This window comes from Panulirus ornatus, chromosome 73 (assembly GCF_036320965.1).
Source record: "Panulirus ornatus isolate Po-2019 chromosome 73, ASM3632096v1, whole genome shotgun sequence".
Classification (NCBI taxonomy): Eukaryota; Metazoa; Arthropoda; class Malacostraca; order Decapoda; family Palinuridae; genus Panulirus; species Panulirus ornatus.
The window spans coordinates 15774515-15801563 of NC_092296.1; the positions used below are offsets into that span (position 1 = coordinate 15774515).

General features: G+C 41.5%; 1 protein-coding gene across 1 annotated transcript in view; it reads left to right on the forward strand.

Annotated features, from left to right (window-relative positions):
* The window catches only part of LOC139748290 (uncharacterized), a 165844-nt gene extending 139268 nt beyond the window's left edge, over positions 1-26576 (forward strand). The window contains exons 9-14 of the mRNA XM_071661277.1: positions 3718-3818; positions 9448-9528; positions 9662-9823; positions 10102-10207; positions 15493-15659; positions 25530-26576. Coding sequence (XP_071517378.1) covers positions 3718-3818; positions 9448-9528; positions 9662-9823; positions 10102-10207; positions 15493-15659; positions 25530-25658 — 746 coding nt within the window. The 3' untranslated portion in view covers positions 25659-26576. The remainder of the gene's footprint in view (positions 1-3717; positions 3819-9447; positions 9529-9661; positions 9824-10101; positions 10208-15492; positions 15660-25529) is intronic.
* Positions 26577-27049: the final 473 nt, after the last annotated feature.

Sequence of the window (27049 nt, forward strand, 5' to 3'; positions counted from 1 at the left end):
CACTTACTCTAACTTTCTTCTTTCACACACTTTACCAAACTCAGTCACCAGCTTCTACAGTTTCTCACATGAATCAGCCACCAGCGCTGTATCATCAGCGAACAACAACTGACTCACTTCCCAAGCTCTCTCATCCCCAACAGACTTCATACTTGCCCCTCTTTCCAAAACTCTTGCATTCACCTCCCTAACAACCCCATCCATAAACAAATTAAACAACCATGGAGACATCACACACCCCTGCCGCAAACCTACATTCACTGAGAACCAATCACTTTCCTCTCTTCCTACACGTACACATGCCTTACATCCTCGATAAAAACTTTTCACTGCTTCTAACAACTTGCCTCCCACACCATATATTCTTAATACCTTCCACAGAGCATCTCTATCAACTCTATCATATGCCTTCTCCAGATCCATAAATGCTACATACAAATCCATTTGCTTTTCTAAGTATTTCTCACATACATTTTTCAAAGCAAACACCTGATCCACACATCCTCTACCACTTCTGAAACCACACTGCTCTTCCCCAATCTGATGCTCTGTACATGCCTTCACCCTCTCAATCAATACCCTCCCATATAATTTGCCAGGAATACTCAACAAACTTATACCTCTGTAATTTGAGCACTCACTCTTATCCCCTTTGCCTTTGTACAACGGCACTATGCACGCATTCCGCCAATCCTCAGGCACCTCACCATGAGTCATTCTTTCTTTCATACTATTCGCCATTTCCCACCTCAGCAAGGTAGCGTTAAGAACAGAGGACTGGGCCTCTGAGGAAACATCCTCACCCGGCCCCCTTCTCTGTTCCTTCCTTTGGAAAAAGAAAAAAAAAAAAAAAGAGAGGGGAAGATTTCTAGCCCCCCGCTCCCTTCCCTTTTAGTCGCCTTCTACGACACGCAGGGAATACGTGGGAAGTATTCTTTCCCCCCTATCCCCAGGGATATCCCCATGAGTCATACATACATTAAATAACCTTACCAACCAGTCAACAATACAGTCACCCCCTTTTTTAATAAATTCCACTGCAACACCATCCAAACCTGCTGCCTTGCCGGCTTTCATCTTCCGCAAAGCTTTTACTACCTCTTCTCTGTTTAGCAAATCATTTTCCCTAACCCTCGCACTTTGCACACCACCTCGACCAAAACACCCTATATCTGCTACTCTATCATCAAACACATTCAACAGACCTTCAAAATACTCACTCCATCTCCTTCTCACATCACCACTACTTGTCATCACCTCCCCATTTGCGCCCTTCACTGAAGTTCCGATTTGATCCCTTGTCTTACGCACTTTATTTACCTCCTTCCAGAACATCTTTTTATTCTCCCTAAAATTTAATGATGCTCTCTCACCCCAACTCTCATTTGCCCTTTTTTTCACCTCTTGCACCTTTCTCTTGACCTCCTGTCTCTTTCTTTTATACGTCTCCCACTCAATTGCATTTTTTCCCTGCAAAAATCGTCCAAATGCCTCTCTCTTCTCTTTCACTAATACTCTTACTTCTTCATCCCACCACTCACTATCCTTTCTAATCAACCCACCTCCCACTCTTCTCATGCCACAAGCATCTTTTGTGCAATCCATCACTGATTCCCTAAATACACCCCATTCCTCCCCCACTCCCCTTACTTCCATTGTTCTCACCTTTTTCCATTCTGTACTCAGTCTCTCCTGGTACTTCCTCACACAAGTCTCCTTCCCAAGCTCACTTACTCTCACCACCCTCTTCACTTACATAAGTATACTTATGTATATCTCGCTTTTTAAACCAGGTATTCCCAATCATCAGTCCTTTTTCAGCACATAAATCTACAAGCTCTTCACCATTTCCATTTACAACACTGAACACCCCATGTATACCAATTATTCCCTCAACTGCCACATTACTCACCTTTGCATTCAAATCACCCATCACTATAACCCGGTCTCGTGCATCAAAACCACTAACACACTCATTTAGCTGCTCCCAAAACACTTGCCTCTCATGATCTTTCTTCTCATGCCCAGGTGCATATGCACCAATAATCACCCATCTCTCTCCATCAACTTTCAGTTTTACCCATATTAATCGAGAATTTACTTTCTTACATTCTATCACATACTCCCACAACTCCTGTTTCAGGAGTATTGCTACTCCTTCCCTTGCTCTTGTCTTCTCACTAACCCCTGACTTTACTCCCAAGACCTTCCCAAACCACTCTTCCCCTTTACCCTTGAGCTTCGTTTCACTCAGAGCCAAAATATCCAGGTTCCTTTCCTCAAGCATACTACCTATCTCTCCTTTTTTCACATCTTGGTTACATCCACACACATTTAGGCACCCCAATCTGAGCCTTCGCGGAGGATGAGCACTCCCCGCGTGACTCCTTCTTCTGTTTCCCATTTTAGAATAGGGGATAGGGGAGAAAGAATACTTCCCACGTATTCCCTGCGTGTCGTAGAAGGCGACTAAAAGGGGAGGGAGCGGGTGGCTGGAAATCCTCCCCTCTCGTTTTTTTTAATTTTGCAAAGGGAGGAACAGCGGGGGGGGCCGGGTGAGGATGTTCCCTCAGGGGCCCAGTCCTCTGTTCTAAGCGCTACCTCGCTAATGCGGGAAATGGCAAATAGTTTGAAAAAAAAAAATATATATATATATATATATATATATATATATATATATATATATATATATATATATATATTCCTATGAGTGCACGGGGAAAAATGAAACACGATAAGGTTCCCAAGTGCACTTTCGTGTAATAATTACATCGTCAGGGGAGACACAAGAGAGAAATATAAGTCAGTTGATATACATCAAAGAGACGAAGCTAGGACGCCATTTGGTAAACATATGATTGGAGTGAACCATTCACTTTCTCTCTTCCTACATGTACACATGCCTTACATCCTCAATAAAAACTTTTCACTGCTTCGAACAACTTGCCTCCCTGGGAGACACCATTTATTCTTAATACCTTCCACAGAGCATCTCTATCAACTCTGTGTGTGCATATACATACATGTCCACACATACCAATATACATACCTACACATCTCAACGTATACATATATGTACACACACAGACATATACACATATACATAATTCATACTGTCTGCCTCGCTGATGCGGGAAAATGCGATCAAGTGTGATAAGATATAATGAATCTAATGAAGTTTTGGGCTTTCCGATGTGGAAGTATTTGAGGTTGCACTGTAATTGGTATTGATATTATATTTTCTATTTTCAGTATATCGTCTTGTTGATGACTCATCACTTGGACACTAAAATCCGTTACCTCAGAGATATTAGCCTTAGGATCGTGTTACCTTAGTTGTTGATGACTCATCACTTGACACTAAAATCTGTTACCTCAGAGATCGTGTTACCTTAGAGACATTAGCCTTAGGATCATTTCGTGGATGAATGTTAACAGCAGATAAGTGTTTCAGCTGAAAGTGGAAGAAATATAATCAAAATACTTTTAAATCTCTGTAGCACATTTGGTACAAATGAATAACGGGTTGAAGTACGTGCAACAGTAACCATTCTTTACAATTTTATATTGATCATTTGTTGTTTTTACGTAACTGATTTTCAGAAAGTTTATCGAAAGCAGTGCACAGCACTGGTCATTTTGTGATTTATCATTGAAGACGTGTATACTACCATAGCTTTAACTTAAATCTTATACAATATCCTTCTTCTTTGACAGGCAGCAGGGGAGGTGCTGGACGACCCTCATCTGTGGTTCCTAAGCCTGGCACTCTTGTGAAGGTGCCAGCTTCTGGAACAGCTCAGCTTCTCCCCATACAAGTAAGGAAATATCAATACTGCTGTTTAAAGGTGTATCTTGTAATCATATCCTTGGAGATTTAAGAGAAAGAGAATTACTGTTAAATGTCATAGAAGGTGACTTAAGTAGAGAAGAAGCACAGTGGGACTGGAAATTCTCCATTTCTGTATAGAACAGAGGAAGTAGCTGGACAGATTTTTTCTAACCTTCTTTTAGAAGGCAGTTAAGTGGGATTAAAGCAAGGGCTGGAAATTCATCTTTCCTCATTTGTTCGTATCCACTTTTTAGTTGTCATTTATAATGCTCTGAAACCCGAACTCCATATCCACTGCTAAGGCTGCAGAACTTTCCTAAGTTTCCCTGTGAATGCTTAACGCTTCATATGCCCATTATGCATTCACTGCCTTAACAACTCCATCCATTTAGAGATTAAACAGTCTTGGTGACATCAAACATCCCTGTGGTATGTGCACTTACTCTAATTCAAGTGTCCACTTATCAACTGTTCCCAAGAAGATGAGCTAGGTTGGCTGCAAACTGACTGACATGCCCAGGATTCAAACCAAGGTGGGCCCTTGCATAACTCATGGTCAGCAATGCTAGAGAAGCCCTTGATTTTAAATTTTAAAATTTTTTGCAAAATTGGTGACGATAGTAGGGATAAGGGATGATGGTGACATCAGCATCATAAAAAAGAATATTCCCAAAGATGCTTGACCTTTCTTCCTTTTCCAAAAGTAAATGTGTGGTATTCATATGTGTAGTGAAATTTGCTTATCTAGATTTACATGATTTTGCACTATCATACTCTCATTTGCTTAATTACAGCAATCAGGCTGGTCTACAATGTTGGATAACTGTTTTGTATGTCCTGATCTTTTGTCACAGAATTTAGGTTTGTGAATTTGTTTCAGTCAGGCGGTCTTCAGTATCTGATAGAAATACAAATCTGTTTTTATAATTTGAAACTATTTTAAGGAAGAGCTTGTAGATTTGTGTGCTGAAAAAGGACTGATGATTGGGAATACCTGGTTTAAGAAGAGAGATATACATAAGTATTTGTATGTAAGTAGAAGAGATGGACAGAGAGTGTTATTGGATTATGTGTTAATTGATAGGCGCATGAAAGAGAGACTTTTGGATGTTAATGTGCTTAGAGATGCAACTGGAGGGATGTGTGATCATTATCTTGTGGAGGTGAAGGTGAAGATTTGTAGAGGTTTTCAGAAAAGAAGAGAGAATGTTGGGGTGAAGACAGTGGTGAGAGTAAGTGAGCTTGGGAAGGAGACTTGTGTGAGGAAGTACCAGGAGAGACTTGATTGCAGAATGGAAAATGATGAGAGCAAAGGACATATGGGGAGTAGGGGAGGAATGGGATGATTTAGGGAAGCAGTGATGGCTTGCACAAAAGATGCTTGTGGCATGAGAAGAGTGGGAGGTGGGTTGATTAGATAGGGTAGTGAGTGGTGGGATGAAGAAGTAAGATTATCAGTGAAAGAGAAGAGAGAGGCATTTGGATGATATTTGCAGGGAAATAATGCCAATGACTGGAAGATGTATAGAATAAAGAGGCAGGAGGTCAAGAGAAAGGTGCAAGAGGTGAAAAAGAGGGCAAATGAGAGTTGGGTTAGAGAATATCATTAAATTTTAGGGAGGATAAAAAGATGTTTTGGAAGGAGGTAAATAAAGTGCTTAAGTCAAGAGAACGAATGGGAACATTGGTGAAGGGGGCTAATGGGGAGGTGATAACAAGTAGTGGTGATGTGAGAAAGAGATGGAGTGAGTATTTTTAAGGTTTGTTGAATGTGTTTGATGATAGAGTGGCAGATATAGGGTGTTTTGGTTGAGGTGGTTTGCGAAGTGAGAGGGGTAGGGAGAATGATTTGGTAAACAGAGAAGAGGTAGTAAAAGCTTTGCGTAAGATGAAAGCTGGCAAGGCAGTGGGTTTGGATGGTATTGCAGTGGAATTTGTTAAAATTTGACTGTGTTGTTAACTGGTTGGTAAGGATATTTAATGTATGTATGACTCATGGTGAGGTGCTTGAGGATTGGCGGAAATGCATGCATAGTGCCATTATACAAAGGCAAAGGGGATAAAGGTGAGTGCTCAAATTACAGAGGTATAAATTTGTTGAGTATTCCTTGGAAACTATATGGGAGGGTATTGATTGAGAGGGTGAATGGGTGTGGATGTAACCAAGATGTGAAAAAAGGAGAGATAGGTAGTGTGTTTGAGGAAAGGAACCTGGATGTTTTGGCTCTGAGTGAATGAAGCTCAAGGGTAAAGGGGAAGAGTGGTTTGGGAATGTCTTGGGAGTAAAGTCAGGGGTTAGTGAGAGGACAAGAGCAAGGGAAGGAGTAGCAGTACTCCTGAAACAGGAGTTGTGGGAATATGTGATAGAATGTAAGAAAGTAAATTCTCAATTAATATGGGTAAAACTGAAAGTTGATGGAGAGAGATGGGTGATTATTGGTGCATATGCACCTGGGCATGAGAAGAAAGATCATGAGAGGCAAGTGTTTTGGGAGCAGCTGAATGAGTGTGTTAGTGGTTTTGATGCACAAGACCGGGTTATAGTGATGGGTGATTTGAATGCAAAGGTGAGTAATGTGGCAGTTGAGGGAATAATTGGTTTACATGGGGTGTTCAGTGTTGTAAATGGAAATGGTGAAGAGCTTGTAGATTTATGTGCTGAAAAAGGACTGGTGATTGGGAATACCTGGTTTAAAAAGCGAGATATACATAAGTATACGTATGTAAGTAGGAGAGATGGCCAGAGAGATTTATTGGATTACGTGTTAATTGACAGGCGTGCGAAAGAGAGACTTTTGGATGTTAATGTGCTGAGAGGTGCAACTGGAGGGATGTCTGATCATTATCTTGTGGAGGTTAAGGTGAAGATTTGTATGGGTTTTCAGAAAAGAAGAGTGAATGTTGGGGTGAAGAGGGTGGTGAGAGTAAGTGAGCTTGGGAAGGAGACTTGTGTGAGGAAGTACCAGGAGAGACTGAGTACAGAATGGAAAAAGGTGAGAACAATTGAAGTAAGGGGAGTGGGGGAGGAATGGTATGTATTTAGAGAATCAGTGATGGATTGCGCAAAAGATGCTTGTGGCATGAGAAGAGTGGGAGGTGGGTTGATTAGAAAGGGTAGTGAGTGGTGGGATGAAGAAGTAAGATTATTAGTGAAAGAGAAGAGAGAGGCATTTGGACGATTTTTGCAGGGAAAAAATGCAATTGAGTGGGAGATGTATAAAAGAAAGAGACAGGAGGTCAAGAGAAAGGTGCAAGAGGTGAAAAAGAGGGCAAATGAGAGTTGGGGTGAGAGAGTATCATTAAATTTTAGGGAGAATAAAAAGATGTTCTGGAAGGAGGTAAATAAAGTGCGTAAGACAAGGGAGCAAATGGGAACTTCAGTGAAGGGCGCAAATGGGGAGGTGATAACAAGCAGTGGTGATGTGAGAAGGAGATGGAGTGAGTATTTTGAAGATTTGTTGAATGTGTTTGATGATAGAGTGGCAGATATAGGGTGTTTTGGTCGAGGTGGTGTGCAAAGTGAGAGGGTTAGGGAAAATGATTTGGTAAACAGAGAAGAGGTAGTAAAAGCTTTGCGGAAGATGAAAGCCGGCAAGGCAGCAGGTTTGGATGGTATTGCAGTGGAATTTATTAAAAAACGGGGAGACTGTATTATTGACTGGTTGGTAAGGTTATTTAATGTATGTATGACTCATGGTGAGGTGCCTGAGGATTGGCAGAATGCGTGCATAGTGCCATTGTACAAAGGCAAAGGGGATAAGAGTGAGTGCTCAAATTACAGAGGTATAAGTTTGTTGAGTATTCTTGGTAAATTATATGGGAGGGTATTGATTGAGAGGGTGAAGGCATGTACAGAGCATCAGATTGGGGAAGAGCAGTGTGCTTTCAGAGGTGGTAGAGGATGTGTGGATCAGGTGTTTGCTTTGAAGAATGTATGTGAGAAATACTTAGAAAAGCAAATGGATTTGTATGTAGCATTTATGAATCTGGAGAAGGCATATGATAGAGTTGATAGAGATGCTCTGTGGAAGGTATTAAGAATATGTGGTGTGGGAGGCAAGTTGTTAGAAGCAGTGAAAAGTTTTTATAGAGGATGTAAGACATGTGTACGTGTAGGAAGAGAGGAAAGTGATTGGTTCTCAGTGAATGTAGGTTTGCGGCAGGGGTGTGTGATGTCTCCATGGTTGTTTAATTTGTTTATGGATGGGGTTGTTAGGGAGATGAATGCAAGAGTGTTGGAAAGAGGGGCAAGTATGAAGTCTGTTGTGGATGAGAGAGCTTGGGAAGTGAGTCAGTTGTTGTTCGCTGATGATACAGCGCTGGTGGCTGATTCATGTGAGAAACTACAGAAGCTGGTGACTGAGTTTGGTAAGGTGTGTGAAAGAAGAACGTTAAGAGTAAATGTGAATAAGAGCAAGGTTATTAGGTACAGTAGGGTTGAGGGTCAAGTCAATTGGGAGGTGAGTTTGAATGGAGAAAAACTGGAGGAAGTAAAGTGTTTTAGATATCTGGGAGTGGATCTGGCAGCGGATGGAACCATGGAAGCGGAAGTGGATCATAGGGTGGGGGCGGCGGCGAAAATCCTGGGAGCCTTGAAGAATGTGTGGAAGTCGAGAACATTATCTCGGAAAGCAAAAATGGGTATGTTTGAAGGAATAGTGGTTCCAAAAATGTTGTATGGTTGTGAAGCATGGGCTATGGATAGAGTTGTGCGCAGGAGGATGGATGTGCTGGAAATGAGTTGTTTGAGGACAATGTGTGGTGTGAGGTGGATTGATCGAGTAAGTAACGTAAGGGTAAGAGAGATGTGTGGAAATAAAAAGAGTGTGGTTGAGAGAGCAGAAGAGGGTGTTTTTTGAAATGGTTTGGGCACATGGAGAGAATGAGTGAGGAAAGATTGGCCAAGAGGATATATGTGTCGGAGGTGGAGGGAACGAGAAGTGGGAGACCAAATTGGAGGTGGAAAGATGGAGTGAAAAAGATTTTGTGTGATCGGGGCCTGAACATGCAGGAGGGTGAAAGGAGGGCAAGGAATAGAGTGAATTGGATCGATGTGGTATACCGGGGTTGACGTGCTGTCAGTGGATTGAATCAGGGCATGTGAAGCGTCTGGGGTAAACCATGGAAAGCTGTGTAGGTATGTATATTTGCGTGTGTGGACGTATGTATATACATGTATATTGGGCCATTTCTTTCATCTGTTTCCTTGCGCTACCTCGCAAACGCGGGAGACAGCGACAAAGCAAAAAAAAAGATATATATATATATATATATATATATATATATATATATATATATATATATATATATATATATATATATGTCTGTGTATGTATCTAAATGTATATGTTGAAATGCATAGGTATGTATATGTGCGTGTGTGGACGTGTATGTATATACATGTGTATTTGGGTGGGTTGGGCCATTCTTTCAACTGTTTCCTTGCCCTACCTCGCTAATGCGGGAGACCGACAAAGTATAATAAAATAAATAGATAATTTTGAGTAAATTTTGTTGGACATCATCTTGACATTTTTTCTTTTTTGCTTATAGAACTGCATCCTAGCTGTAAAAGCAAGCTCCTGAATGATATTTTTTGCTCGTATTTTCAGCAGGCTGGAGGTGTTGGACAGGTTGTTCTTCTGCCAAATACATCAGGGGGTCAACCCACCACAGCACTAATTGTTAGTCAGGTGGTGAGTAACTGCGGTGTTGTTAAAAATTTTGATAAACATCTGACGATAATTTATTCTCTGACATGATTTTTCATTTCCCTTTACTATATAATGGGTACAGAGAATGATAGTTGTACATTTTGATTTATTTCAGTCAACTGCAATGCAGACATTGGACAATGTTACAAACCCCGCCGTAGCTCAGTCCCGTATAGGCTCACTTGGAAACCACACGGCGAATAACTCCCGTGTAATGGCATCTGTTGTAAACTCTACAACCAGAACCACCACATCTACCTTGCCACAGCTTAATCAGGTGGGTTTAATGAAAGACTGAGAAGAAAAGATTTTCTTGAAAAGTAATGCATTTTCCTATCAGATAAATATTACTAGAATGCAAATATTCAAATCCATTAGTATCAAGACATCATTAGCAGATATTACTCAAGTATCACACGGTTATTGATTTTCTCCTAATTTGATGTACTGTGCTCAGTGAATATTTACTTAAATTTTGCATACACTATTTTCTTATTGCAGTTACTGTTTTTCTGAAATTTTACAATTTGCTTATTAAGTGCATTTTCTCTTCAGTTGCGGCATCCTGCTCCATTACCTAGAACGCCATTCCAGCAAGTGGCTGGCTTATCTAAAAAACTACCTCCTCAACCAACACTTAAACTTTCACACAAGGACAGTAGTAAGTTGATTGTTTCTTCAAGTATGATGTAATATTATAAAGCTTTAGGCCATGTGTCAGGGTCATAACAACTGAAATGTTCAGTTTGGATGATACGGAATATTGAGTATGATTGATGGATACAATTAGTTTTGCATCCCAGGAATTTAAGCTTGATCCACAGTCAGTCTCCCCATCTTAAAACTTCATTCCCATACACACGGGTTTAGATGAAGAGTATACAGCCTTTATGGAGACTATTGCTGAAGCCACCCCCTTGAGGGAGCTCCAGTTGGAACTGGCATAGAGATATAGATAGATAGCATAAAGCCTTAGAGGTAGTTTATTTGTATTATCAGCTAATGTTCCATATGATGACTTTTTTGTTCTGACTTGATTGACATTATTTGCTTTTCAAACCAAGTTGGATGTTTATGTGATAGCTGTGTATTCATTCTTTCCACTGCCCTTTGAAAAAACTCCTATTCACATGATGTACAATCATCTGCATAACATCATCTGAAATATCTCTAACCCAGAGCAGGTTATTCATCAGGGTTTTTCATTTTTTTATTAACACTTCTGTCCATTTTTTTTTTCTAGATATCATTTATATACTCTTGGTCAATCTTTCCTCACTCATTCTCTCCATGTGACCAAACCATTTCAAAACACCCTCTTCTGCTCTCTCAACCACACTCTTTTTTATTTCCACACGTCTCTCTTACCCTTACATTACTTACTTGATCAAACCACCTCACAACACTTATTGTCCTCAAACATCTCATTTCCAGCACATCCACCCTCCTACGCACAACTCTATCCACAGCCCACGCCTCGCAACCATACAACATTGTTGGAACCACTATTCCTTGAAACATTTCCATTTTTGCTTTCCGAGATAGTGTTCTCGACTTCCAAACATTCTTCAAGGTTCCCAGAATTTTCGCCCCCTCCCCCACCCTATGATTCACTTCCGCTTCCATGGTTCCATCTGCTGCCAGATCCACTCCCAGATATCTAAAACACTTTACTTCCTCCAGTTTTTCTCCATGCAAACTTACCTCCCAGTTGACTTGTCCCTCAACCCTACTGTACCTAATAACCTTGCTCTTATTCACATTTACTCTCAACTTTCTTCTTTCACACACTTTACCAAACTCAGTCACAAGCTTCTGCAGTTTCTCACATGAATCAGCCACCAGTGCTGTATCATCAGCGAACAACAACTGACTCACTTCCCAAGCTCTCACATCCACAACAGACTGCATACTTGCCCCTCTTTCCAAAACTCTTGCATTCACCTCCCTAACAACCCCATCCATAAACAAATTAAACAACCATGGAGACATCACACACCCCTGCCGCAAACCTACATTCACTGAGAACCAATCACTTTCCTCTCTTCCTACGTACACATGCCTTACATCCTCGATAAAAACTTTTCACTGCTTCTAACAACTTGCCTCCCACACCATATATTCTTAATACCTTCCACAGAGCATCTCTATCAACTTTGTCATATGCCTTCTCCAGATCCATAAATGCTACATACAAATCCATTTGCTTTTCTAAGTATTTCTCACATACATTCCTCAAAGCAAACACCTGATCCACACATCCTCTACCACTTCTGAAACCACACTGCTCTTTCCCAATCTGATGCTCTGTACCTGCCTTCACCCTCTCAATCAATACCCTCCCATATAATTTACCAGGAATACTCAACAAACTTATACCTCTGTAATTTGAGCACTCACTCTTATCCCCTTTGCCTTTGTACAATGGCACTATGCAAGCATTCCGCCAATCCTCAGGCACTTCACCATGAATCATACTATGTCAAATAACCTTACCAACCAGTAAGGATATATGTCAGAGGTGGAGGGAATGAGGAGAAGTGGGAGACCAAATTGGAGGTGTAAAGATGGAATGAAAAAGATTTTGAGTGATCGGGGCCTGAACATTCAGGAGGGTGAAAGCCATGCAAGGAATAGAGTGAATTGGAATGATGTGGTATGCCGGGGTCGACGTGCTGTCAATGGATTGAACCAGGGCATGTGAAGCGTCTTGGGTAAACCATGGAAAGTTCTGTGGGGCCTGGATGTGGAAAGGGAGCTGTGGTTTCGGTGCATTATTACATGACAGCTAGAGAGTGAGTGTGAACGAATGTGGCCTTTGTTGTCTTTTCCTAGCGCTACCTCGCACACATGAGGGGGGAGGGGGTTGTTATTCCATGTTTGGCGAGGTGGCGATGGGAGTAAATAAAGGCAGACAGTAAGAATTATGTACATGTGTATATATGTATATGTCTGTGTGTGTATATATATGTATACATTGAGATGTATAGGTATGTATATTTGCGTGTGTGGACGTGTATGTATATACATGTGTATGTGGGTGGGTTGGGCCATTCTTTCGTCTGTTTCCTTGCGCTACCTCGTTAACGCGGGAGACAGCGACAAAGCAAAATAGATAGATAAATGAATAAATAATTATTTATATGTTGTCTGATATCTCTTCTGATGACTTCTTGATTTCATCTGTCTTGTAATTCCTGCATTACTGTGCAGGTTATTTGTTTCTTCTCTTCTTGTCCAGGAGTTTTCTTTAGTGCTCATGGGTTGGAACAATTATTCAGTTTTGTAGGCTTTTGTCAATGCAATTTTCTTTCACCTTATCCGTTAGAGGAAATGCTGTCTTGTATGAATGTGCCTTCACTTTCTTAGTACCATTCTTGATCATTCCCTGTACCTGTACTCCTTAATAAGTGTCAGTCTCATCCTTTTGAATTAATGATTGCATATTTGTTTCTTTGAAACATTACAACCTTTGTCATGCATTGACCATCATAATATGGTACACTTGATTGAGAGCAACTTGCCTTTCTGTTATATTAGTAAAACAACATTATCCACGTACAGTATATGTAGTAACCAAAAATGCACTTTACTGCTTAGTCGTACTTATTTCGCGTTTTGCCCATTGCTCAAAAGACAAAAAGCCTCATGTTGAGTAAAGTAGAGTTAGAAGGAGGGTCTCCTCTATGATGTTTTGTTGAGTGGGCAAGTGAAGAGGATCCAGATTGCTAGGATGGTTTGCATTCCTTATTTAAAGGAAGTGTGATAACCTCGACGTCATCCACTGATGTCTTTCTAGACTTTAGCTAAGAGCAATGCTAACTTTTGTCATTCTACCTTTAATTTTTTTTTGTTGTAATGGTACTATACATGTGTCTTCCATAGACAAAGGAACTCTCTTGGGTTCCCATTTCTCCTCCAACTTTCCCTTGGATGATTCCAACATCCCTTCACCCCTAATACCCATTTTACTAATCCTGTGCCCCTTCCTGTATTCACTTTGGAACAGTTCAAAAAGCACCTCTCTCCCGGGACAAAAACAAGGCTTATGATCTTGATGGCAACCATCCCTGTTTACTGAAAAAGTGTGCTCAGAACTTGCATCTATGTTTTCTTGTCAGTTCTGTTTCTGTTGAAAAGCATCTCTGTTTTCTTGTCTGTTCTGTTTTTGTTTAGAAATCAGAATTTTTCCTTCTTTGAAGCATATGTTGGTACATCCAATCCCTGAGAAGGATGACTATTCAAACCCCTCTGACTATTGTCTTGTTGCTTTGACATCAACCATTTCCAAAGTCTTTGAATCCTCCTCGACTCGCATGTCAAACATCTTGAATCTCAAAGTCTTCTCTCTGATCTCCGGTATGGCTTCCATGAGGTGAGATTCTCTGGTGTTATTTGCTTCTATCACTAATGTCTCGTCATCATCCCTGAAGGATTTTGGGAAAACCTATGTTGTTTCCCTTGACATATCAAAACTTGTGGCAGAGTGACGTCAGGGTCTCATCTCTTTAAGTTCCCTTCTTTTGTCTTCTCTCACTTTGCTTCCTTATATATAGCTTCCCCTCTGGCTGACCTGTTCCCTTTTGTGTTATAGATGGATCAGTCTTTGCCCCTTTCTCCATCAGCAGCAGAGTCTCTCAAGGTTCTGTGTCTTGTCTCTTACACTTTTTCTCCATTTTATCAACAACTTCCTTTCTTCCACAATTCACTCATATGCTGATGACTCAGTGCTGCATTCATCCTCATACTTTAATTCAGCACCTTCTCCTCTCACTCAATGTGCATCTCATCTTGACACAACTTCCTCATTAAACTGACTTAGATAGGGTATCTCAGTGGGGTAGACAGTTGTTCTTTTAATGCAAAGGATCGATCTGGCCTTGTATGGAGTGCTGCCCTCATGTCTGGGATGGCTCTGGCTCTGCTTCCTTACTTGACAGAGTTGAGTTGGAAGCAATCCGACTTAAATACTCTCTGAGGCTAACTTCAAAACTTGACCTGCTTGTCCTCTGCTGCAATTTTGATTCACTTTCCTTCAGTAGGTATTATATGGGTTTTTGCTCCTGAGAGCCAGTTGCTTGTGTGTCCTCACCACAATCTAGACCAAGGAATCCTCAGCAAACTGCTGCCTCAGATGATTACTTTGTGGCTATTTGCAACTCGAAGGTGGGCTGTAGTTGATAATAGTTTCTTTCCATTCACCTTGAAGCTATGGAACTCTCCACCCTCTCATGACCTAGTTAGTTCTAAATACAGGTTTTTCACTTCCTCCAAAATTCTTAAATACTTTCCCTTGTCTCTTCTTTTTCCCTTTCATTTACCTCTCTATATTTCAATTAAGGGTCAGCCTTGGTATGAACTTTTTCCCTTGACTGGAGCTTCCTACATAAAAGAATATCAAAAGGTTCGAGCAAACAATAGAAGGTGAAGTGTAGGTAGGCAGACAGTAGTAAGAAAAGAAGCTCTCAATTTCCAAGTATAAAGACATCCACTGGAAGTGATGTATCCTGCTGCAGTGCATGCTAATGAAACTTGGTCCTTGAGTAGAGATACAGCAGGAGGCTGAGTGGAAAATACATCCTGAGATGGGATGACATTCTTGAGCAGGCCACAGAATGTAAAAAGTAAGATGCTTGCATTTGGTTGAAAAATTTTGCAAGAAATAAGGTGATTTGCTTGGACAAGCTACAGAATGTGGAAATCAAGATGCTTGTATTTGATTGCAAAATTTTGCATGAAATAAGATTATTTACTTGGACAGTCCACAGAATGTGGAAAGCAGGAGGCATGCATTTGGAGTAAATGTATGGTGTGAAATGGGATGATTTGCAAATACAGGCAACTGATTGTGGAAAGCATGATTTTAAAGGAATTAATGAACTTGAAAAAAAAGAATTGTCAGTATTCTGAAGATGTATTGCCAAAATAGAATTATTTTTATTCCAGGTATTGTTCTTTCATGGACCATGTCTAAGACAGAAGATCATGAGACCATTGCGAGTTACCAGTTGTATGCCTATCAAGAAGGTGCTGCAGCTCCTAGTGCTAGTCTATGGAAGAAGGTGGGAAGTGTCAAAGCCCTGGAATTACCTATGGCTTGCACTTTAACACAGGTGAGTAGGAGTACACTATACTGATTGAATCAGAATGTTTTCTTATTTCTTTATTTTCATGTTTTTCATGTTCTGGGTTGAGTTCACTAGTTTTGAAAATGGGCATGGTTCATTCGGTATAGAATGTGCATCTGTAATATTACCGTGTTTTATACAAGGCTAATTTAATTTTCCAAAACAAGGAACAGAGAAAGGGTGGAAGTGAGGATATTCCCTCTGTGGCTCAGTCCTGTTCTTAATGCTACCTTGCTAATCTGGGAAATGGCAAATGTGTATAAAAAACATATATATATATCCCTGGGGATAGGGGAGAAAGAATACTTCCCAGTATTCCCTGCGTGTCGTAGAAGGCGACTAAAAGGGGAGGGAGCGGGGAGCTGGAAATCCTCCCATCTCTATTTTTTTTTAATTTTTCCAAAAGAAGGAACAGAGAAAGGGGCCAGGTGAGGATATTCCCTCAAAGGCCCAGGCCTCTGTTCTTAACGCTACCTCGCTAATGCGGGAAATGGCGAATAGTTTGAAAAAAAAACATATATATATATATATATATATATATATACATATGGATGGTATTGCAGTGGAATTTATTAAAAAAGGGGGTGACTGTATTGTTGACTGGTTGGTAAGGTTATTTAATGTATGTATGACTCATGGTGAGGTGCCTGAGGATTGGCGGAATGCGTGCATAGTGCCATTGTACAAAGGCAAAGGGGATAAGAGTGAGTGCTCAAATTACAGAGGTATAAGTTTGTTGAGTATTCCTGGTAAATTATATAGGAGGGTATTGATTGAGAGGGTGAAGGCATGTACAGAGCATCAGATTGGGGAAGAGCAGTGTGGTTTCAGAAGTGGTAGAGGATGTGTGGATCAGGTGTTTGCTTTGAAGAATGTATGTGAGAAATACTTAGAAAAGCAAATGGATTTGTATGTAGCATTTATGGATCTGGAGAAGGCATATGATAGAGTTGATAGAGATGCTCTGTGGAAGGTATTAAGAATATATGGTGTGGGTGGAAAGTTGTTAGAAGCAGTGAAAAGTTTTTATCGAGGATGTAAGGCATGTGTACGTGTAGGAAGAGAGGAAAGTGATTGGTTCTCAGTGAATGTAGGTTTGCGGCAGGGGTGTGTGATGTCTCCATGGTTGTTTAATTTGTTTATGGATGGGGTTGTTAGGGAGGTAAATGCAAGAGTTTTGGAAAGAGGGGCAAGTATGAAGTCTGTTGGGGATGAGAGAGCTTGGGAAGTGAGTCAGTTGTTGTTCGCTGATGATACAGCGCTGGTGGCTGATTCATGTGAGAAACTGCAGAAGCTGGTGACTGAGTTTGGTAAAGTGTGTGGAAGAAGAAAGTTAAGAGTAAATGTGAATAAGAGCAAGGTTATTAGGTACAGTAGGGTTGAGGGTCAAGTCAATTGGGAGGTGAGTTTGAATGGAGAAAAACTGGAGGAAGTGAAGTGTTTTAGATATCTTGGAGTGCATCTGGCAGCGGATGGAACCATGGAAGCGGAAGTGGATCATAGGGTGGGGGAGGGGGCGAAAATTCTGGGGGCCTTGAAGAATGTGTGGAAGTCGAGAACATTATCTCGGAAAGCAAGAATGAGTATGTTTGAAGGAATAGTGGTTCCAACAATGTTGTATGGTTGCGAGGCGTGGGCTATGGATAGAGTTGTGCGCAGGAGGATGGATGTGCTGGAAATGAGATGTTTGAGGACAATGTGTGGTGTGAGGTGGTTTGATCGAGTGAGTAAGGTAAGGGTAAGAGAGATGTGTGGAAATAAAAAGAGTGTGGTTGAGAGAGCAGAAGAGGGTGTTTTGAAGTGGTTTGGGCACATGGAGAGGATGAGTGAGGAAAGATTGACCAAGAGGATATATGTGTCGGAGGTGGAGGGAACAAGGAGAAGAGGGAGACCAAATTGGAGGTGGAAAGATGGAGTGAAAAAGATTTTGTGTGATCGGGGCCTGAACATGCAGGAGGGTGAAAGGAGGGCAAGGAATAGAGTGAATTGGAGCGATGTGGTATACCGGGGTTGACGTGCTGTCAGTGGATTGAATCAAGGCATGTGAAGCGTCTGGGGTAAGCCATGGAAAGCTGTGTAGCTATGTATATTTGCGTGTGTGGACGTATGTATTTACATGTGTATGGGGGGGTTGGGCCATTTCTTTCGTCTGTTTCCTTGCGCTACCTCGCAAACGCGGGAGACAGCGACAAAGTATGAAAAAAAAAAAAATATATATATATATATATATATATATATATTCATCAGCGAACAACAACTGACTCACTTCCCAAGCTCTCTCATCCCCAACAGACTTCATACTTGCCCCTCTTTCCAAAACTCTTGCATTTACCTCCCTAACAACCCCATCCATAAACAAATTAAACAACCATGGAGACATCACACACCCCTGCCGCAAACCTACATTCACTGAGAACCAATCACTTTCCTCTCTTCCTACACGTACACATGCCTTACATCCTCGATAAAAACTTTTCACTGCTTCTAACAACTTTCCTCCCACACCATATATTCTTAATACCTTCCACAGAGCATCTCTATCAACTCTATCATATGCCTTCTCCAGATCCATAAATGCTACATACAAATCCATTTGCTTTTCTAAGTATTTCTCACATACATTCTTCAAAGCAAACACCTGATCCACACATCCTCTACCACTTCTGAAACCACACTGCTCTTCCCCAATCTGATGCTCTGTACATGCCTTCACCCTCTCAATCAATACCCTCCCATATAATTTACCAGGAATACTCAACAAACTTATACCTCTGTCAGTTGTTGTTCGCTGATGATACAGCGCTGGTGGCTGATTCATGTGAGAAACTGCAGAAGCTGGTGACTGAGTTTGGTAAAGTGTGTGGAAGAAGAAAGTTAAGAGTAAATGTGAATAAGAGCAAGGTTATTAGGTACAGTAGGGTTGAGGGTCAAGTCAATTGGGAGGTGAGTTTTAATGGAGAAAAACTGGAGGAAGTGAAGTGTTTTAGATATCTGGGAGTGGATCTGGCAGCGGATGGAACCATGGAAGCGGAAGTGGATCATAGGGTGGGGGAGGGGGCGAAAATTCTGGGGGCCTTGAAGAATGTGTGGAAGTCGAGAACATTATCTCGGAAAGCAAAAATGAGTATGTTTGAAGGAATAGTGGTTCCAACAATGTTGTATGGTTGCGAGGCGTGGGCTGTGGATAGAGTTGTGCGCAGGAGGATGGATGTGCTGGAAATGAGATGTTTGAGGACAATGTGTGGTGTGAGGTGGTTTGATCGAGTGAGTAACGTAAGGGTAAGAGAGATGTGTGGAAATAAAAAGAGCGTGGTTGAGAGAGCAGAAGAGGGTGTTTTGAAGTGGTTTGGGCACATGGAGAGAATGAGTGAGGAAAGATTGACCAAGAGGATATATGTGTCGGAGGTGGAGGGAACAAGGAGAAGAGGGAGACCAAATTGGAGGTGGAAAGATGGAGTGAAAAAGATTTTGTGTGATCGGGGCCTGAACATGCAGGAGGGTGAAAGGAGGGCAAGGAATAGAGTGAATTGGAGCGATGTGGTATACCGGGGTTGACGTGCTGTCAGTGGATTGAATCAAGGCATGTGAAGCGTCTGGGGTAAGCCATGGAAAGCTGTGTAGGTATGTATATTTGCGTGTGTGGACGTATGTATATACATGTGTATGGGGGGGGGTTGGGCCATATCTTTCGTCTGTTTCCTTGCGCTACCTCGCAAACGCGGGAGACAGCGACAAAGTATAATGAAAATAAAAAAAAATATATTCATGTGGCTGATTCATGTGAGAAACTGCAGAAGCTGGTGACTGAGTTTGGTAAAGTGTGTGAAAGAAGAAAGTTAAGAGTAAATGTGAATAAGAGCAAGGTTATTAGGTACAGTAGGGTTGAGGGTCAATTCAATTGGGAGGTGAGTTTGAATGGAGAAAAACTGGAGGAAGTGAAGTGTTTTAGATATCTGGGAGTGGATCTGGCAGTGGATGGAACCATGGAAGCGGAAGTGGATCATAGGGTGGGGGAGGGGGCGAAAATTCTGGGAGCCTTGAAGAATGTGTGGAAGTCGAGAACATTATCTCGGAAAACAAAAATGGGTATGTTTGAAGGAATAGTGGTTCCAACAATGTTGTATGGTTGCGAGGCGTGGACTATGGATAGAGTTGTGCGCAGGAGGATGGATGTGCTGGAAATGAGATGTTTGAGGACAATGTGTGGTGTGAGGTGGTTTGATCGAGTAAGTAACGTAAGGGTAAGAGAGATGTGTGGAAATAAAAAGAGCGTGGTTGAGAGAGCAGAAGAGGGTGTTTTGAAATGGTTTGGTCACATGGAGAGAATGAGTGAGGAAAGATTGACCAAGAGGATATATGTGTCGGAGGTGGAGGGAACGAGGAGAAGAGGGAGACCAAATTGGAGGTGGAAAGATGGAGTGAAAAAGATTTTGTGTGATCGGGGCCTGAACATGCAGGAGGTTGAAAGGAGGGCAAAGAATAGAGTGAATTGGAGCGATGTGGTATACCGGGGTTGACGTGCTGTCAGTGGATTGAATCAAGGCATGTGTATGGGGGTGGGTTGGGCCATTTCTTTCGTCTGTTTCCTTGTGCTACCTCGCAAACGCGGGAGACAGCGACAAAGCAAAAAAAAAAAAAGATATATATGTATATATATATATATATTGAATGTTGGGGTGAAGAGGGTGGTGAGAGTAAGTGAGCTTGAGAAGGAGACCTGTGGGAGGAAGTACCAGGAGAGACTGAGTACAGAATGGAAAAAGGTGAGAACAATGGAAGTAAGGGGAGTGGGGGAGGAATGGGATGTATTTAGGGAATCAGTGATGGATTGCGCAAAAGATGCTTGTGGCATGAGAAGAGTGGGAGGTGGGTTGATTAGAAAGGGTAGCGAGTGGTGGGATGAAGAAGTAAGAGTATTAGTGAAAGAGAAGAGAAAGGCATTTGGACGATTTTTGCAGGGAAAAAATGCAATTGAGTGGGAGATGTACAAAAGAAAGAGACAGGAGGTCAAGAGAAAGGTGCAAGAGGTGAAAAAAAGGGCAAATGAGAGTTGGGGTGAGAGAGTATCATTAAATTTTAGGGAGAATAAAAAGATGTTCTGGAAGGAGGTAAATAAAGTGCGTAAGACAAGGGAGCAAATGGGAACTTCAGTGAAGGGCGCAAATGGGGAGGTGATAACAAGTAGTGGTGATGTGAGAAGGAGATGGAGTGAGTATTTTGAAGGTTTGTCGAATGTGTTTGATGATAGAGTGGCAGATATAGGGTGTTTTGGTCGAGGTGGTGTGCAAATTGCGAGGGTTAGGGAAAATGATTTGGTAAACAGAGAAGAGGTAGTAAAAGCTTTGCGGAAGATGAAAGCCGGCAAGGCAGCAGGTTTGGATGGTATTGCAGTGGAATTTATTAAAAAAGGGGGTGACTGTATTGTTGACTGGTTGGTAAGGTTATTTAATGTATGTATGACTCATGGTGAGGTGCCTGAGGATTGGCGGAATGCGTGCATAGTGCCAATGTACAAAGGCAAAGGGGATAAGAGTGAGTGCTCAAATTACAGAGGTATAAATTTGTTGAGTATTCCTGGCAAATTATATGGGAGGGTATTGATTGAGAGGGTGAAGGCATGTACAGAGCATCAGATTGGGGAAGAGCAGTGTGGTTTCAGAAGTGGTAGAGGATGTGTGGATCAGGTGTTTGCTTTGAAGAATGTATGTGAGAAATACTTAGAAAAGCAAATGGATTTGTATGTAGCATTTATGGATCTGGAGAAGGCATATGATAGAGTTGATAGAGATGCTCTGTAGAAGGTATTAAGAATATATGGTGTGGGAGGCAAGTTGTTAGAAGCAGTGAAAAGTTTTTATCGAGGATGTAAGGCATGTGTACGTGTAGGAAGAGAGGAAAGTGATTGGTTCTCAGTGAATGTAGGTTTGCGGCAGGGGTGTGTGATGTCTCCATGGTTGTTTAATTTGTTTATGGATGGGGTTGTTAGGGAGGTGAATGCAAGAGTTTTGGAAAGAGGGGCAAGTATGAAGTCTGTTGGGGATGAGAGAGCTTGGGAAGTGAGTCAGTTGTTGTTCGCTGATGATACAGCGCTGGTGGCTGATTCATGTGAGAAACTGCAGAAGCTGGTGACTGAGTTTGGTAAAGTGTGTGAAAGAAGAAAGTTAAGAGTAAATGTGAATAAGAGCAAGGTTATTAGGTACAGTAGGGTTGAGGGTCAAGTCAATTGGGAGGTGAGTTTGAATGGAGAAAAACTGGAGGAAGTGAATTGTTTTAGATATCTGGGAGTGGATCTGGCAGCGGATGGAAACATGGAAGCGGAAGTGGATCATAGGTTGGGGAAGGGGGCGAAAATTCTGGGAGCCTTGAAGAATGTGTGGAAGTCGAGAACATTATCTCGGAAAGCAAAAATGGGTATGTTTGAAGGAATAGTGGTTCCAACAATGTTGTATGGTTGCGAGGCGTGGACTATGGATAGAGTTGTGCGCAGGAGGATGGATGTGCTGGAAATGAGATGTTTGAGGACAATGTGTGGTGTGAGGTGGTTTGATCGAGTAAGTAACGTAAGGGTAAGAGAGATGTGTGGAAATAAAAAGAGCGTGGTTGAGAGAGCAGAAGAGGGTGTTTTTGAAATGGTTTGGTCACATGGAGAGAATGAGTGAGGAAAGATTGACCAAGAGGATATATGTGTTGGAGGTGGAGGGAACGAGGAGAAGAGGGAGACCAAATTGGAGGTGGAAAGATGGAGTGAAAAAGATTTTGTGTGATCGGGGCCTGAACATGCAGGAGGGTGAAAGGAGGGCAAGGAATAGAGTGAATTGGAGCGATGTGGTATACCGGGGTTGACGTGCTGTCAGTGGATTGAATCAAGGCATGTGAAGCGTCTGGGGTAAGCCATGGAAAGCTGTGTAGGTATGTATATTTGCGTGTGTGGACGTATGTATATACATGTGTATGGGGGGGTTGGGCCATTTCTTTCGTCTGTTTCCTTGGGCTACCTCGCAAACGCGGGAGACAGCGACAAAGTATAATAATAAAAAATATATATATATATATATATATATCATCAGATTGGGGAAGAGCAGTGTGGTTTCAGAAGTGGTAGAGGATGTGTGGATCAGGTGGTTGCTTTGAAGAATGTATGTGAGAAATACTTAGAAAAGCAAATGGATTTGTATGTAGCATTTATGGATCTGGAGAAGGCATATGATAGAGTTGATAGAGATGCTCTGTGGAAGGTATTAAGAATATATGGTGTGGGAGGCAAGTTGTTAGAAGCAGTGAAAAGTTTTTATCGAGGATGTAAGGCATGTGTACGTGTAGGAAGAGAGGAAAGTGATTGGTTCTCAGTGAATGTAGGTTTGCGGCAGGGGTGTGTGATGTCTCCATGGTTGTTTAATTTGTTTATGGATGGGGTTGTTAGGGAGGTAAATGCAAGAGTTTTGGAAAGAGGGGCAAGTATGAAGTCTGTTGGGGATGAGAGAGCTTGGGAAGTGAGTCAGTTGTTGTTCGCTGATGATACAGCGCTGGTGGCTGATTCATGTGAGAAACTGCAGAAGCTGGTGACTGAGTTTGGTAAAGTGTGTGAAAGAAGAAAGTTAAGAGTAAATGTGAATAAGAGCAAGGTTATTAGGTACAGTAGGGTTGAGGGTCAAGTCAATTGGGAGGTGAGTTTGAATGGAGAAAAACTAGAGGAAGTGAAGTGTTTTAGATATCTGGGAGTGGATCTGGCAGCGGATGGAACCATGGAAGCGGAAGTGGATCATAGGGTGGGGGAGGGGGCGAAAATTTTGGGAGCCTTGAAGAATGTGTGGGAGTCGAGAACATTATCTCGGAAAGCAAAAATGGGTATGTTTGAAGGAATAGTGGTTCCAACAATGTTGTATGGTTGCGAGGCGTGGGCTATGGATAGAGTTGTGCGCAGGAGGATGGATGTGCTGGAAATGAGATGTTTGAGGACAATGTGTGGTGTGAGGTGGTTTGATCGAGTAAGTAACGTAAGGGTAAGAGAGATGTGTGGAAATAAAAAGAGAGTGGTTGAGAGAGCAGAAGAGGGTGTTTTGAAATGGTTTGGGCACATGGAGAGAATGAGTGAGGAAAGATTGACCAAGAGGATATATGTGTCGGAGGTGGAGGGAACGAGGAGAAGAGGAAGACCAAATTGGAGGTGGAAAGATGGAGTGAAAAAGATTTTGTGTGATCGGGGCCTGAACATGCAGGAGGGTGAAAGGAGGGCAAGGAATAGAGTGAATTGGAGCGATGTGGTATACAGGGGTTGACGTGCTGTCAGTGGATTGAATCAAGGCATGTGAAGCATCTGGGGTAAACCATGGAAAGCTGTGTAGGTATGTATATTTGCGTGTGTGGACATGTGTATGGGGGGGGGGTTGGGCCATTTCTTTCGTCTGTTTCCTTGCGCTACCTCACAAACGCGGGAGACAGCGACAAAGTATAATAAAAAAAAAAAAAAAACTATCAATTTACTTTCCCTAAAATATAATGATTCTCACCCGAACTCTCATTTGCCCTTTTTTTGCCTCTTGCACCTTTCTCTTGACCTCCTGCCTCTTTCTTTTATACATATCCCAGTCATTTGCATTATTTCCCAGCAAAAATCGTCCAAATGCCTCTCTCTTCTCTTTCACTAATAATCTTACTTCTTCATTCCACCACTCACTACCCTTTCTAATGTGCCCACCTCCCACGCTTCTCATGCCACAAGCATCTTTTGCCCAAGCCATAACAGCTTCCCTAAATACATCACATTCCTCCCCCATTCCCCTTACGTCCTTTGTTCTCACCTTTTTCCATTCTGTGCTCAGTCTCCCCTGGTACTTCCTCACACAAGTCTCCATCCCAAGCTCACTTACTCTCACCACTCTCTTCACCCCAACATTCTCTCTTCTTTTCTGAAAACCTCTACAAATCATCACCTTCGCCTCCACAAGATAATGATCAGACATCCCTCCAGTTGCACTTCTCAGCACATTAACATCGAAATGTCTCTCTTTTGTGCACCTATCAATTAACACGTAATCCAGTAACGCTCTCTGGCCATCTCTCCTACTTACATACGCATACTTATGTATATTTCTCTTTTTAAACCAGGTATTCTCAGTTACCTGTCCTTTTTCAGCACAAAAATCTACAAGATATTCACCATTTCCATTTACAACATTGAACACCCCATGTACACCAATTATTCCCTCAACTGCCACGTTACTCACCTTTGCACTGAAATTCCTCACTTTGACCTGATCTCGAGCATCAAAACTAGGAACGCACTCACTCAGCTGCTCCCAAAACACTTGCCTCTCATGATCTTTCTTCTCATGCCCAGGTGCATATGCACCAATAATCACCCATCTCTCTCCATCCACTTTCAGTTTTACCCATATCAATCTAGAGTTTACTTTCTTACACTCTATCACATACTCCCACCACTCCTGTGTCAGGGGTAGTGCTACTCCTTCCATTGCTCTTGTCTTCTCACTAACCCCTGACTTTACTCCCAAGACATTCCCAAACCACTCTTCCCCTTTACCCTTGAGCTTCGTTTCACTCAGAGCCAAAACATCCAGGTTCCTTTCCTCAAACATACTACCTATCTCCTTTTTTCTCATCTTGGTTACATCCACGCACATTTAGACACCCCAATCTGAGCCTTTGAGGAGGATGAGCACTCCCCGCGTGACTCCTTCTGTTTCCCTGTTTAGAAAGTTGAAATAAAAGGAGGGGAGGGTTTCTAGCCCCCTGCTAGAAATGTGTGTTGTGATTTTGCTATGCAAACTATTGTTGTAGAACTAGAACAGATACCTTTATAATGTATTTTATAGATCATTTTTTCTTCTGTTTCAGTTTATGCCAGGCCATGTTTACCACTTCGCAGTTAGAGCAGTGGACACCAAAAGTCGTTTGGGACCATTCTCAGACCCTCGAAGTATCAGGCTTGATAAGAAATTAGTTTCTATATCAGAATCATTATAATTGTAAGTCAGAAACTCTATTTATATTTAACTGCCTTGAAGTAATAACAACTTTCTATGGTGATTTTTGTCGGATTACCAGTTACGCTGCCTTTATTTTCTTTCTTTTGATTGAATTTTTACGACAAAGAAACGGTGCCAATAAGTTACTGACTTTTGGCTTTTATTTATTGATTATATATTGCTGCCAGTTTGGATACCTGGGTGCAGTAATACCTTTGTAATACTGGTAATGTTTTCATTTGACTGAAAGTTATTAATGACCTAACTCAAAATTACATGGCAGGTAATTTTGAAAAGTCACTCAACGGTGCCAAAATTCTGTTTTTTATTTTCAGTAATTTATATGTTTTTGACATTCTATAGCAAATTCATTTGGCCAGAACCAAGGTACGGAAGTGATAAGGACTGCTTGATTTACAGCAGAGAATTAGCAGCACACCCACTTATTTTATACTTCACGAACCTATAGGCTGCCATCTGTTTAACCAGGTTGGCCATTGTTTCAGAAGTGTGACGGATATTTAACTTACAAAATGGCAGTGGGTCTTCATTCCAGTCATGTTAGTTAGTTATATTCACTGGTGAATTTATTATGGACTAAACAGTTCCAGAAACAAAGATATCTACCTAATTAGTATCATGACCTCATTCATATTTTTTTTAATTTCATAATGTGTAACACCATTTCTTCTCTTATATCTTGAATTAAACCTCATTGTACTTAAACGTTCATCATCCAGAAATGTTTGCATTTCATATTGTACAAAATACCTGGTGTAATTAAGGACATATTGCCATTTGTTTCATGAAGTCTTAGACTTTTCATGTAGGGATCACTCATATCTATTTTTTAAGTTTGTAAATGATGTTGATGTGTGTTGATGCCTGTATCTAATAAAACTGAATGTTATTGAAAGATCATTTTTACCCCTTAATCTTCATTTGTGGTGTGTAATAATTACAGATGTTTTGTCAAGTTACAGAGACTGATCAGATAGCAACATGGCATGTAACCAAACTCATGGTGCTCGAGAATGCTTTGCAATAAAAATTCCTTCCCAAGGATTCCCTTCTGTGGAGCTCCCACTGTGCTCCAAAAACTGGCATATCATGAAGTGTGATGATGTGTGTATGTCAGTGCAGGTAGAGTGCATAACCACTGAGGAGCTAGTGTCCAGTGTGGAAGATATATCTTTGGCAAAAGAAGTATTGGGATATATTGAATTAGTGTTTGTAACGTAGGAGAGAGACCAAGTGTACAGAATGGGGAAGAGACAGCAAAATTTACAAACTTGGACGAATATGGTTTCAGATTGGAATATGTTTGATGGAATGTTGTTTGAGACAGGTTTAGAGGCAGTTATCAGGCATTATAGACTGTGTATTTTA